This window comes from Aquarana catesbeiana, linkage group LG01 (genome assembly GCF_042186555.1).
Source record: "Aquarana catesbeiana isolate 2022-GZ linkage group LG01, ASM4218655v1, whole genome shotgun sequence".
Taxonomy (NCBI): Eukaryota; Metazoa; Chordata; class Amphibia; order Anura; family Ranidae; genus Aquarana; species Aquarana catesbeiana.
In genome coordinates this window covers 351,209,847-351,223,225 of record NC_133324.1, presented here as the reverse complement: position 1 = coordinate 351,223,225, position 13,379 = coordinate 351,209,847, and the positions used below count along the sequence as shown (strand labels likewise).

The 13,379-nt window shown below is 41.3% G+C and overlaps 1 protein-coding gene across 1 annotated transcript in view; it reads right to left on the bottom strand.

The window, feature by feature from the left end:
- EFS (embryonal Fyn-associated substrate) overlaps positions 1–12,233 on the bottom strand; it is a 38,264-nt gene extending 26,031 nt beyond the window's left edge. The window contains exons 1-2 of the mRNA XM_073632671.1: positions 12,088–12,233; positions 11,860–11,934 (exon numbers count right to left, since the gene is read on the bottom strand). Of these exons, the coding sequence (XP_073488772.1) occupies positions 11,860–11,865 (6 nt within the window). The 5' untranslated portion in view covers positions 11,866–11,934; positions 12,088–12,233. The remainder of the gene's footprint in view (positions 1–11,859; positions 11,935–12,087) is intronic.
- Positions 12,234–13,379: the final 1,146 nt, after the last annotated feature.

The window sequence follows — 13,379 nt, the reverse complement described above, 5'->3', positions numbered from 1 at the left end:
ATAAGCTCCCGCAAACAGGTGACTGGCTGACACAGGGGGAAAGCTAACATTTGAAATATAAACATGCAACACACAATGTAAGAGTGTACATAAAGTAGAACTATAGGCAAAACTTTTGTTTCATATTGGATAGAGTAAGTGAGGTTTATAACCCCTGTTAGGTTTATTTTTGCCATCTTTGTCTCACTGGGGAGATTTCCCTTCAATTCCTGTCCCATAGCCAAACAGGAAGTGAAGGGGAAATCCCTACAAATGAAGGGAATTTCTAGGAGACCCCCGGGTCACCAGAATTAGTGTCCCCACTGAAAGATTTCCCCTCTATTATATTTCAGGGGACAACCCAAACTTTGGGATTTTCTTTTACTTTCACTTTCAATGATAATGGTAAACAGGACAAATGAATAGGATGAGTCTCCCCAACGGTGACATAGACAGCAATAAAAACTGACAGATATTGTAATGCATCTCCCCTCTCTCTAAAACAAAAAAAAAAGTTTTGCCTTTAGTTATACTTTAAGCTGTTGAAATTGCTAAAAAAATGAGGGTTTTTCACTTTAACAGTATCATTTCAAAAAACATAGAACTTGAACTCCGCGCTACTGACTGTGCTTAGTCTGAAAGAGTTATGTCCCCAGCCTACTTCAAGCAGGATGAAGAAATTTCTAAGACTTTCCTGCATCAGTAATCAGACTACAACAATTTCAATTTGTACCAAGTGGAACGGTGAGTGCCAGCAGAAAGGGGCTGATCTGTGTGAGACATGTATACACACAGTCCAGAATATAAAGGCTGCCACACAGCCTTCAGAAATTACATGACTGTGTAAGTAAAGACTGCCACTGGGGGATGCCTGAACAAGAATGGTGCCATCCTTCTGGGCAGCAAGGAAGAAGGAGGCATTGTCAAGAAGTAATGAATGGCTTCAAGCGTTACACATACACATTACTTAAAATGCATGTACACAACATGGAACAATATATATGGGATGCTAGATCCACTTTAATTATTCCACTTTGGGATGAACTTTTGGAAGGCATGTAATATATTATTTTTTTTTATATAAATATGATCTGACCCAAAACAGCTTTGGAAAAACTTGGACTGTACCGTCTTACATTACAACATAAAGTATAAAGCAGATGCGACCACATTTGCTAACCCCAGGACTGAATAATGCATCATTTTCCCAGAATAGAATGGGTGGACACACTTTAGATTCCAAGCCATAATTATAGGACAAAGCAGCTTTAAAAGACTGCATCTTCAGCCCTATATATTGTCGGCTATGTAGCATTCACCAGTGCAATAATCAACATCCATAGGGTTTGAAGATTCTACTACTGAGAATCTAATCAGACATTCTGTACTGCATAAAGCAAATGTAAATTTAAACTGGATGGCATTTAGATCAATAATGCATCATGTATCATAAATACCATGGTTCTTTAAAAAAAAAAAAATACTGTTTTTACCTTATTTCAAATGGACCTTTTTTGCATCTCAATGCTGCTGATCTCCTCTAGCCCCTTTCAGCCACTTCCTGTCAGAACAATCCCTTGTAGTCTTTATCTAAAATGCATGCGGGCTGGTGTCTGTTGTTTGGGGGCGGTGCTTGCATTGGTACAAAGCAAGGGACTGTTAACTTTTGTTTTATTTACTGGAGTGTCACAAAATGACGCTTCATACAAGTCTATGTATTGCAGCATGCTGAGATGTGCTGCGATGAGTAGTAATGTATGTCTACATTTTACAGAGCATACTGCAACCCATCTCAATGTAGTATTGTGGTGTGAACAAGGCACAATGAAAAACAACCTTGCAGATCAACGCAGCTAAGCTGCCATGGTGTGACCGAGTCCCTTACAGTTTGTAGGATCATGTCAGCTTTTGCTACACAGACAGTTAGAGGCACTTTTTTTTAATGTGTAAATGCTGATGCTTCTTTGCATTAGTGTTTGGCCATACATACACATCTGACATAATTCCTGAGGGCAAAACCTCTACAGTTGGGAAATACATCAAAAGCGCATATGCAGATAAACACCAATGCTAAGAAGCATCTACGTTTACAGAGTACGGCCACATACATGACAGGCTGAACATGGTACACGGGGCTCTCTGGGAGTGAGAAAGCACCAGGAAATCTACGCTAGGCATGAAAAAGCCTCTAACTGTCTGTGTGCATGAATCCTATGGTGGCTGCCATTGCTAACCCTACCTGAAACTTCTAGCTGCTTTGATCTCCTGTTAATCTAATGAATTTAATACTTCTGATGCACTAAACTAAAACAATATTTCTTGACAGCTCTGGCTTTTCTGGCAGCATAGGGGTCAGTAGCTAAAGCTTTGTTGAGTATAGCATACAGATTTCGAATTCCAAATCACAGAAAAGCCTTGTTACAGTCCCCATGGTAGAGTGACTCCTCGGCTATTTACTACTTATTTAGAAGCCATTCTTACTGAACTAACTTGTAGGCACAGGCCACTAATCTTGTCATCATAACAGCTAAAACTTCCTGATGTAAACAGACCTGGCCAGTTCTGCACCACACCCCCAATAACGTCATTCTGAGTTTACAGTTCCCAACTCTTCCATCCAGGATTTTCACTTTCAGTAGATTTTTCTTTGTCTACAGAAAGTCAGCCAAAGTGTGAAGCAGGAAACATTCTTAAAAGGATATATGCTGATACGATCAATTCCAAGCAAACTATTTATCATCACAATAATACACTGGCACTCACTGCTAATATCTTCCTGGCAACACATACATTGACTTTTATCTTCAGGAAGGACATATATTAGCACTGCTTCCCACTTATACACCTCCATTCATGCAACTAAGTGTTTTAGATATTTTATTTATTTATGTTCAGGATAGACAAAAACATTATTTTCCTATTTCTATCTTTCTAGCATTCTGCATACTTGATTTGATTGTAGCCGTATTAGTGCAATTGTGACAGAGAAAATTGAGTACTGTCCGTGATACTTTTTTTATTTGCACTAACATACAATTTATCAGGACAAGCTTTTGGGGTATGTCCCCTTCTTCAAGGTCCAAGCAGTACTCAGTACTGGCTACTGCTTGGACCTTGAAGAAGAGGACATACCCCGAAAGATTGTCCTGATAAATTGTATGTTAGTGCAAATAAAAAAAGTATCACGGACAGTACTCAATTTTCTCTAGCATTCTTCATACAAATATTTTATATTTATCCCTTGAAGCTAGCAGGTGGAGCGCTCAGAAGTCTCAGAGAGCAAATGTTATACTAAAATAGATTTGAATTTCTGTGTGTGTGTGTGTGTGTGTGTGTGTGGGGGGGGGGGGGTGGTTTGGGGGGCGGATATATTTCCTATCAGAGATGATGATATCCAAATTTACTGAGTTTAGAAGGTCTGACAGAAATCAGGCAGTGCTGGGTTTTCTTATAGAAAGTCCAGTATACACTGCAAACTGTGGGCTTGATTTACTAAAACTGGAGAGTGCAAAATCCGGTGCAGCTCTGCATAGAAACCAATCAGCTTCTAACTTCAGCTTGTTCAGTCCACCCACACCTAGAAAAATTAAAAGTCAGTAGCTACAAATACTGTAGCTGCTGGCTTTTAATGCATGGACACTTACCTGTCCAGGGAGCCCGCAATGTCGGCACCGCAGCCGATCTTCAGATCGACTTCGGGTGCAGCCGCCGCCATTGCCGGTAAGGAAACCTTGCAGTGAAGCCTTTCGGCTTCACAGCTGGTTCCCTACTGCACATGTGTGAAGCGTGCTGTGCTTTCCAATTGGTCCAGCGGCGGAGGAAGTAGGAGGGGTGCCTGAACTTCCGAGAGAAGGCGTGCTGCGTCCCCGTCTCCCGGAAATAGGGAAGGGAACCTGTCAAAAACAAGTACCCGTTCCCCCCTCCCCCCTGAGAGGTGCCAAATGTGGCACCGGAGGGGGGAAGACAAACAAGCAGAAGCTCTACTTTTGGGTGGAACTCCACTTTAAGCTTTGACAATAAAACCTGGAAGCTTTTTCTGCAGAGCTGCACCAGATTTTGCACTCTCCATTCTTAGTAAATCTACTAGGTGTCACTGATACAGCCTATGCAAATGTTTATTTGTTAAATAATACATTTTTTACAAATATAAATATTCTTTAAAAAGTTTAAACAATATGTAATATATAAAAGAAACTATGAATTACATCATATACAACATCCCAGGGTATTCTGCCATGCAAATATTAACCCGATTTTCTAGTTGAGAGCTTGTCCCATTTAACTCCCCACTAATAGGGCCCAGGCAAATTGTGCTGATACTATTTTGTGCATAGATATACACTGCAGTAAGGCAGCCTTTTCATTCTGTATGGGCTGCCCAAGCGCCACAACACACATTCTAACTCACATGCCCTTTTATTTAATGGGCCATGCAACAGGGCAGAGATAGTTCTAAATGCATGCACAAAATAAATGGCACCATAATGTACTGGGAGCCGCATGTTAAATGCATGTTTTGGTTACACTTATTATCATAAAATAAACTGGCCTTACATTATACAATATCATTTAGAGTTACCAAAATTATATAATATGAGAAAAAAGCTAAACAACCCATTCAATCAGCATAATACCAGGCAAGCCCTTGCACTACATAGTGGATGGTAGAGCTGAAGTCAGCCATACAGTGTGAATTGGTCCTTGTCTGGCTATTTACCATAACAAAGGATCAGTAGCAAAGCAAAGGAAGTAGGCGGGGGTATGGCTATGTTACATTATGTGTTCGATTTTTTATTTTTTATGGCCACAGGTTTACTTTTAAAGGCACAGTTCACATTTTGAAAAAACGTAATAAATGCACCCACATTAATAAAGCAAAAAATGTGCATGGCTTATATTTAGCAATGAAGTCTGCAAAGCTCTGCAATCAGATTGCAAGCAAATGCAATACACAGACTTCTACATTGTTTACATCCCAGCCCTGAGTCCGTGCGGATGTACAAACCTACCATTATAGGGCTGGAGGAAGTAATCATTTCTACAAACCAACCATTATGGGGCTGGAGGAAGTAATCATTTCTACAAATGCAGTGATATCACCACACCTGTGCTGTGCCGGTGTGATCTGAGTTGCTCTGCTTTGGTGGCAGATAGGACTGGTAATCTTTCCACTCACAGATCCTGGTAAATGGACCTATGAATGGATGATGCGGCTGTGCAGTCAGAGCTGCACACAGTCAAATGAAATTCAAATATTCACAGGACACACAAGTTTGAAGGTGAGGGTTGGAAAGTGTGGCCAAGTTTCATGTTACACCCTAAATATGGCTAGAACATGAAGCAAGGTCAGAAAGATAAACAAAGCCTTTACATTTGACAAAAAAAAAAATGTAACATTTTCCCTTTAAGACTAAAGAGCTGCCTAGTTTACCTATCTCTCGGTGTTAGCGAACATACCTTTGTGTCTTGTACACAATCTGAAAACACACACTTTTCTGTTGACTTTACTCTCAAACAATTGTATTTGTTCTTGCCACTGCTTAAAAAAAGTGCATGCTGGGGTGTATCCCAAAATAAATCATTTCAAAATGTCACTGAAAGTTTCTTATAAAAAAATAAGCCTGTTGCTATGAAAATGCTATTTTCTTGGCTGTCAATTAACCAGGAAAATGTATGCAATTCTGGCTTGATGGACTAATGACTGCATCAGGGTGCAGCAAACCATACTGTGGCAATTGTGTTGTTCTTTTAATTGTATTGGGAAGTTGTGACATATAAAGTACAGTATACAAGCATGTTATGTCTTATCTGCTTTCACAGCCATTTACCAAATTGGCCCAAGCACCATGATATCTGGAAAAAACCCTTAGTGGAAGTTCGGAAGGGATAAACGTTATTGATCAATTGGAATCTTTCAAGGAGAAAAAAATGTATCTTTCTTTCCACAAAAGGAGGACATTTTTATATCTGCGTGCCTTGGATTCCATTCAAATCAACACGTGCATACAGAAATTTATTATGTAATTAAATCTACAATTATTTATTAAATTTTATGAACTTTAGACTTACCAAAACTATATAATATGAGAAAAAAGCTAAACAACCCATTCAATCACCATAATACCAGGCAAGCCCTTGCACTACATAGTGGATGGAGCTGAAGATGCCATTCAAATCAACACGTGCATACACAAACTTATTATATAATTAAATCTACAATTATTTGTTAAATTTTATGAATACATTAGGTAGAATGAGCCAATAAAATGTCATGTAGTATTTGGGATTCACTTTTTTTATGCATTTTAGTGCATTGGGAGACCTACAGAAGTCAAGTTCAGCACATCAAAATGCATAAAACAAGCATTTGGATGCACTGGCCACAGAAATTAACAGTTGTAGCTTGTATTATTTTTTTTCCATAACACTGCTCATATGGATTCCCATGTTACATAGTTACATAGCAGGTGAGGTTGAAAAAAGACACAAGTCCATCAAGTCCAACCTATGTGCTGTGGTGTGCTACAGTGCACATGCGTTATTGTGTCATTAAGAATGAATAGTACAAAAGCATACCTACATAAAAACGTGTATTTTCATATTGCAAGTGCACACGCAATGTGCAGATGTGATCACAGCCTAAGTGCACTTTACCTTAAAATGCACTTATTCTTTAAAGTAGCACCCCCAGATCCTGGGTGACCATTTAAACACGTATGTTCCACGCAGGAAATCTACACTGATGATTGCCATACAGCCAGGACTGGGGTACATGCAAGTAGACAAGAAGTAGGTGCAAATATGTTTTTTTAGGAGATCAACAGCACTGAGATACAATAAAGGATGAAGAAAGTGCAAAAACATATTTGTTTAGGGCACACATCACTTTAGCAAAATAAATGACATCCAGTTAGGGTTTACATCTACTTTACTATAAATCAAATAAAATACTCCATGTGCCACAACTGTCATATCAAGCTGCAGGATTAGTATTTTTATTTTGTGTAATAATAAAGAGGAATACAATATTACCTCATGCCATTCCCTTTCTTTGGTGTTTTATGATTACATCTACTTTAGTTCAGCTGAAACTCCCCCAACATTCCCCTCTCTCCCTCAGCCACTAGCCAAGCTATTATTTCCTAAAGCAGCGTTTTTCTTCTTCATTTAAGTTGAGTATTAAGTTTTACTTCCTTATTTCTATACTATATGGCGACTTGTTATTTTTGTATTAAACATATATTTTATTTCCTCTTCTTAAAAAAAAAAAAAAAACCTTAGACCCGGTTCTTTACTAGATGCGCTTCAAGCGTTTAAAAAAAAAAAAGCCTTTACAAATCAAAATAATAAACATCTGGTGAAAGCTATGGTTGAGTTAATTTTCTCCTTTAAGGTGATAATTGTATTCCTGTGAATTTCTGTAACATTCTTTATTTTTGATGTACTGGTGTATTTGGTACCTGTACGATTGTAATTGCTTAATAAAGCTTTTTTGTTGAAAAATAAATAAATAATAATAAACATGTTATACTCACCTGCTCTATGCAACGGTATTGCATAGATCAGCTCCAAACCTCCTTTGCCAGGGTCCCCTGTCAGCAATCTTAGCTCCTCCTTTTTTTTCTGTGTCTGCCCTGTTAAGTGCTTGCTCTGGAGCCAGACGTTCGGGCTTGATCCTGAGTCAGACTGTGTGCATGCAATGACACACAAAGCGCAGCTTGTCCCCCTTCACTCTCTGCTTGCAGGATTTGATTGACAGCAGTGGGAGCCAAAGGGAGGGGGACAGCAAGTGGCAAAACACATTTTTACCTAAATACAGGGAACACATTAAGGTAAAAATACGTTTTACCTTTAGAACTACTTTCAGTGCTTGACCTGAGAATTTCTTATTGTATCCTACATTGCCTGTTTACACCTGTGCGCTGTGTTGCTTGGAGCGTGTCACATGAAAAAGTAGTTGAGCTTCTTCTGCATAAGCCTATGGTGCCAGGGAGGTGAGGTATACTATGTTTCCAGTGTGAAACACTTCGCTACATATCCCATACTCCCCATATATTTATATTTGTCACCATATGGTTCAGAGGATCATTCATCCCTATATGAGTGTTGTATAAAGCTGGATGGATCAAAATCCGCCCAGTTCAGCGGGGACCAGCTGAATTTTGATGCATCTACAGTATGGCTGTTCCTGCTACAGATGTTGATCTAACGATTGGCTTCTCTCCAACAGGAATGTTGGAAATTTTTCATGCGATCAGCGCTGCAATCACTTAGCTGCAGCGCTGATCAGTGTGTTCTGACAACGGAGTCCCTGCTATCAGAAAATAATAGCGCAGAGGGGAGGATACCTTCTTCCCCTTTGAATGTGTGGATGGGGGGAATCCATTTTTTTTTTTTTATCAGAACACTGGATTCTTAAGAAAAAAAACGATCCATCTATGGCCAACTTAATGCAGAAGTTTGGGGTTTAAAAAAACAAACATCTCTACTCACATCCATGCTGCAGCAGTCCTCTGCTGGTACACTATGCCTGAGAACTGAGCGATCACATGACCTCTGATCATTCAGTTCTTGGTCTTCCTGGAACAGAAAGCTGTGACTGTCAGTGACATTTGCCCCAGAGCTTAGTAAATGAGGAGAAGCTTCACTTTGCAAAGAATACCCAATCATATGCAAGGAAGATGAAAATTAACCACCTCAGCTCTGGAAGATTTTACCCCCTTTATGACCAGAGCATTGTTTGCTATTCAGCACTGCACTATATTAACTGGAAATTGCGGAGTCATGCAACACTGTACGCAAATAAAATGTATATAATTTTTTTCACACAAATAGATCTTTCTTTTGGTGGTATTTGCGATACAAAAAAAAAACAATATTATCTACTTTCTGTTATAAAACATATCAAATAAAATCTAATTTCTTCATAAATTTAGGCCAAAATGTATTCTGGTACATGTCTTTGGCAAAAAAAATAAATAAATAAATAATTGAAGATCATTGTAACACCAAAGTTTTCAACTGTCATGAATGGGCAGCTGCGATCACTAGTGATCTCTGATTGGCTACAGCTAACAACATGGTACAGGGTTCAGTGATTGGCCCAGGTACCATGTGATAGCTGTGGGCCAATCACAGCATAGGAAACACAGCTGTTATTGATTAATTAATTCATTGGTTGACGGGGGAGCTGTGCGTCCCAAAACCCAGAACAGGGTACATGTATGTGATTGTGCCTGAGCGTGCTGCTCCGCCAAAGTATATGTACTGTGGTGAAGCGGCAAGTGGTTAAAAAAACAGCATTTTTGCTTGCACATGATTGGATGATGAAAGTCAGCAGAGTTTCCTCTCATTTACCAAGCTCTGCCGCAAAATACCGTGCAGAGTGTGATTGCACTTGCAAACTGCACAGTCTGTTTGCCTTTAGTACATTCACCCCACAGTGTACCCCCCTGTTCTATGTGCAACTTTGTGTACTATTGGAGGAGTTGATCAAAACGGAAGCAGCAGTGCATGGAAAGCAATCAACTTCTATCTTTAACTTATTCTTTTAAGGTTTAAAAATAAAAGCTAAAAGCTGACCGGTTCCTGTGCACAGCTGCTCCACATTCTGACTGCTTCATTTTTGATAAATTCACCTCTACGGGGTAGATTTACTAAGGGAAAATAGACTATATACTTTGCAAGTGCAGTTGCACCTATTTTCCCCAGGGCTTAGTAAATGTGGTAAAGCTCTGCTGGTTTCCATTATCCAATCATGTGCGAGCAAAAATGTTGTTTTTGAACTACTTGCCTCCCTGCCATAGTACATATACTGCGGAGGGGCGGCACATGCAGGCACAATCACGTACATGTACGTCATGTGCCTGCTCTGTGTTTAGGGGTGCGCTACCATATGGTACCTGGACCAATCACAGAACACTGTACCATGTGATTAGCTGTAACCAATCATTGATCACTAGTGATCACAGCTGTCATGAATGTAACCCATTCCTGACAGTTGAAAACTTTGCTGTTACAATGATCTTCAGTGATTTTTTTTCTTTTTCACCAAAGACATGTAACGGAATACACTTTGGCCTAAATTAATAAAAAAAATTGGATTTAATTGCATATGTTTTATAACAGAAATTTAAAAACATTGTTTGCGTTCTAAATTTTCATTTTTTTATTCTTGTTTACATCGCAAAAAACAAACAGTGACCGTTTTTTTTTTTTTTCTTTTCTTTGGACCTGATTGGATATTATTTACAAAGTGTAGCTTCACCACATTCACTAAGCTCTGGGGACAATGAGTGCAGCTACACTTCCAAAGTGTACATTCTAATTGCCTTTAGTAAGTCCACTTATGTCTCTATTTTTCAAAAAACATGCTCTTGTTTTATAAATTAAAGAGGAAGTAAACTTCCTTTACTAACTTTTACCTATAGCTAAGCCTATAATAAAGCTTACATATAGGTAGTGTAAATATCTCCTAAAAGTACACTGTTTAGGAGATATTTACATTACATGCAGACATGAAATCACTGGTGAATGCGCTCTGAAGGAACAGCCACCCATGCTGCTCCTCCAGGGCCCTGTGCCGGTGTTCTGACAAAATGTCGAATCTGGCAGAATGAGCAACCCGCGTCACTTCCGTTTTCTTTAAACCATCATGAATTGCAGGTTTGGATGAACTGCTGTTTATTTTCACAAATTGCGGTTTGGACACAACACTGGCATCCAAATAGAGTCTGGTGCACGACATTATGAGCGGAGATTGTTACTCCGCTGCCAAACTAACCAAGAAAATGTCCGCCTCCGAGGTGGCGACCACTTTGTCCTCGTTAGCCGCCGTGCTGTGAAAACAGCAAAAATCTTCCTGTACCGGACTGTATTCGGTAGCCGGCGTTGTGTCCAAACACCAATTTGTCCAAATCTGCAATTACTGATGGTTTATTTGTTTTCAATTAATTTTGTTAAGATATTTTTCACATAAAAACATTCCATATCATTTCATTTCAAAACCTTATATATAAGCCTACTTAACATACATATAAAATCATACTGATGGTTTAAAGGAAGCGGAAGTGATTTTCTGCAGAGTCGCCTATTTTGTCAGAACACCGTGACCGGTGGCCAGTCACAGAGCCGGAGTCCGCGCACCCAGAAGCAAGAAGGGGGATAATGGCAGCGCCGACATTGCGGCCAGCGCTGACATTGTGGCGCTGGAACAGCTTCATTTTAAGGTAAGTTTCACATAATGTGCTAGTATGCAATGCATACTAGCACATTATGACTTTACCTTGCAGGGAAATAAGGAAAACAATTTTAAAATGTCCAGCGGTATACAACTGCTTTAAGAATAACAACAACAAAAATGCATAAAATTCTTTCGGGGCAAAGTCACGCGTTTTTGGTCCCAAAAGACTTTCATAGGAGTGCCTGAAAAACGTATGAAATGTGCAGAACATGCATTTTCCGTGTGATTTCTTGCCTCTCCTAGTAACAAGCTTTTCACTGACTGAAACAAAAAATGCACAAACCTAAAAACCACAAAAATGCTCCAAAAACATCTAAAGAAGCTGAAGCGGGACCGAACAATAGTCCCCAATTTACTAAACTAGCAGCTCCACATCTCCAGCTGTATATTCCTTTCTCCACAAACAAGTAAGAATGCTGTAGATGGTGACTAATGTGGAAGACTGTTCCATGGTATGTATAAAGTAAGTGCTCCCTCCTAGGGGGGTCCTCCTCCATGTCCTGGCCATCATCAATCCCACACAGAAAGCCCCATCACCCTGTATGACTTCATCTCTACGCCTCCCACATGGACTCTATCAGCCTCCCCACCCTAAACTAAATAAACACCAACAAACACACAACAAACACATGACTTACTGGCATTGCTCCTCACATGCCCCAGCCCAGGGAGCTCCAACAGCAGCCGTGGCGTCCTCCTCACACACCCGGCACCTGCAAGACAAACAGCCACCCAGTCAGCGCCAGGAGTGTGGAGTCCGGGGACAGAGAGAGAGAGAATGGAGACGGGACAAGGGCGCTCCTCACACACGAGTTCAGTCCCTGCCAGTCACACACAATCATGGAGGAGGAGAAAAGCCTGCTCACCTGGCACTTCCCAACTCCCCCAGTCACCTAGGCTCCTGTCCTGTCCTCCAGCTCGGCACTATGTGTGGAGAAAAGGAGGGAGGGGAGGGAAGGAGAGACACAAAGGTGGGGAGGGGGAGGAGAAGGAGGAGAGCCATGACACACGACGGAGCAACCCCCTCCGTCTACTATTGTAGTGTGCAAGGCGGGGGAGGGGGACACCAGCACACACCACACACTGCTTCTCCTCACATCTTCCTGTATGGGGACACCACACACTGCTTCTCCTCACACCTTCCTGTATGGGGGGACACCACACACTGCTTCTCCTCACACCTTCCTGTATGGGGGACACCACACACTGCTTCTCCTCACACCTTCCTGTATGGGGACACCACACCCTGCTTCTCCTCACATCTTCCTGTATGGGGACACCACACACTGCTTCTCCTCACACCTTCCTGTATGGGGGGACACCACACACTGCTTCTCCTCACATCTTCCTGTATGGGGGACACCACACACTGCTTCTCCTCACACCTTCCTGTATGGGGGACACCACACACTGCTTCTCCTCACACCTTCCTGTATAGGGACACTACCATACACTACACACTGCTTCTCTTCACACCTTCCTGTATGGGGGGACACCACACACTGCTTCTCCTCACACCTTCCTGTATGGGGACACTACCATACACTACACACTGCTTCTCTTCACACCTTCCTGTATGGGGGGACACCACACACTGCTTCTCCTCACACCTTCCTGTATGGGGACACTACCATACACTACACACTGCTTCTCTTCACACCTTCCTGTATGGGGGGACACCACACACTGCTTCTCCTCACACTTTCCTGTATGGGGACACTACCATACACTACACACTGCTTCTCTTCACACCTTCCTGTATGGGGGGGACACCACACACTGCTTCTCCTCACACCTTCCTGTATGGGGACACTACCATACACTACACACTGCTTCTCCTCACACCTTTCTGTATGGGGACACCACACACTGCTTCTCCTCACACCTTCCTGTATGGGGGGACACCACACACTGCTTCTCCTCACACCTTCCTGTATGGGGACACTACCATACACTACACACTGCTTCTCCTCACACCTTCCTGTATGGGGACACCACACACTGCTTCTCCTCACACCTTCCTGTATGGGGACACTACCATACACTACACACTGCTTCTCCTCACACCTTCCTGTATGGGGACACCACACACTGCTTCTCCTCACACCTTCCTGTATGTGGGGACACCACACACTGCTTCTCCTCACACCTTCCTGTA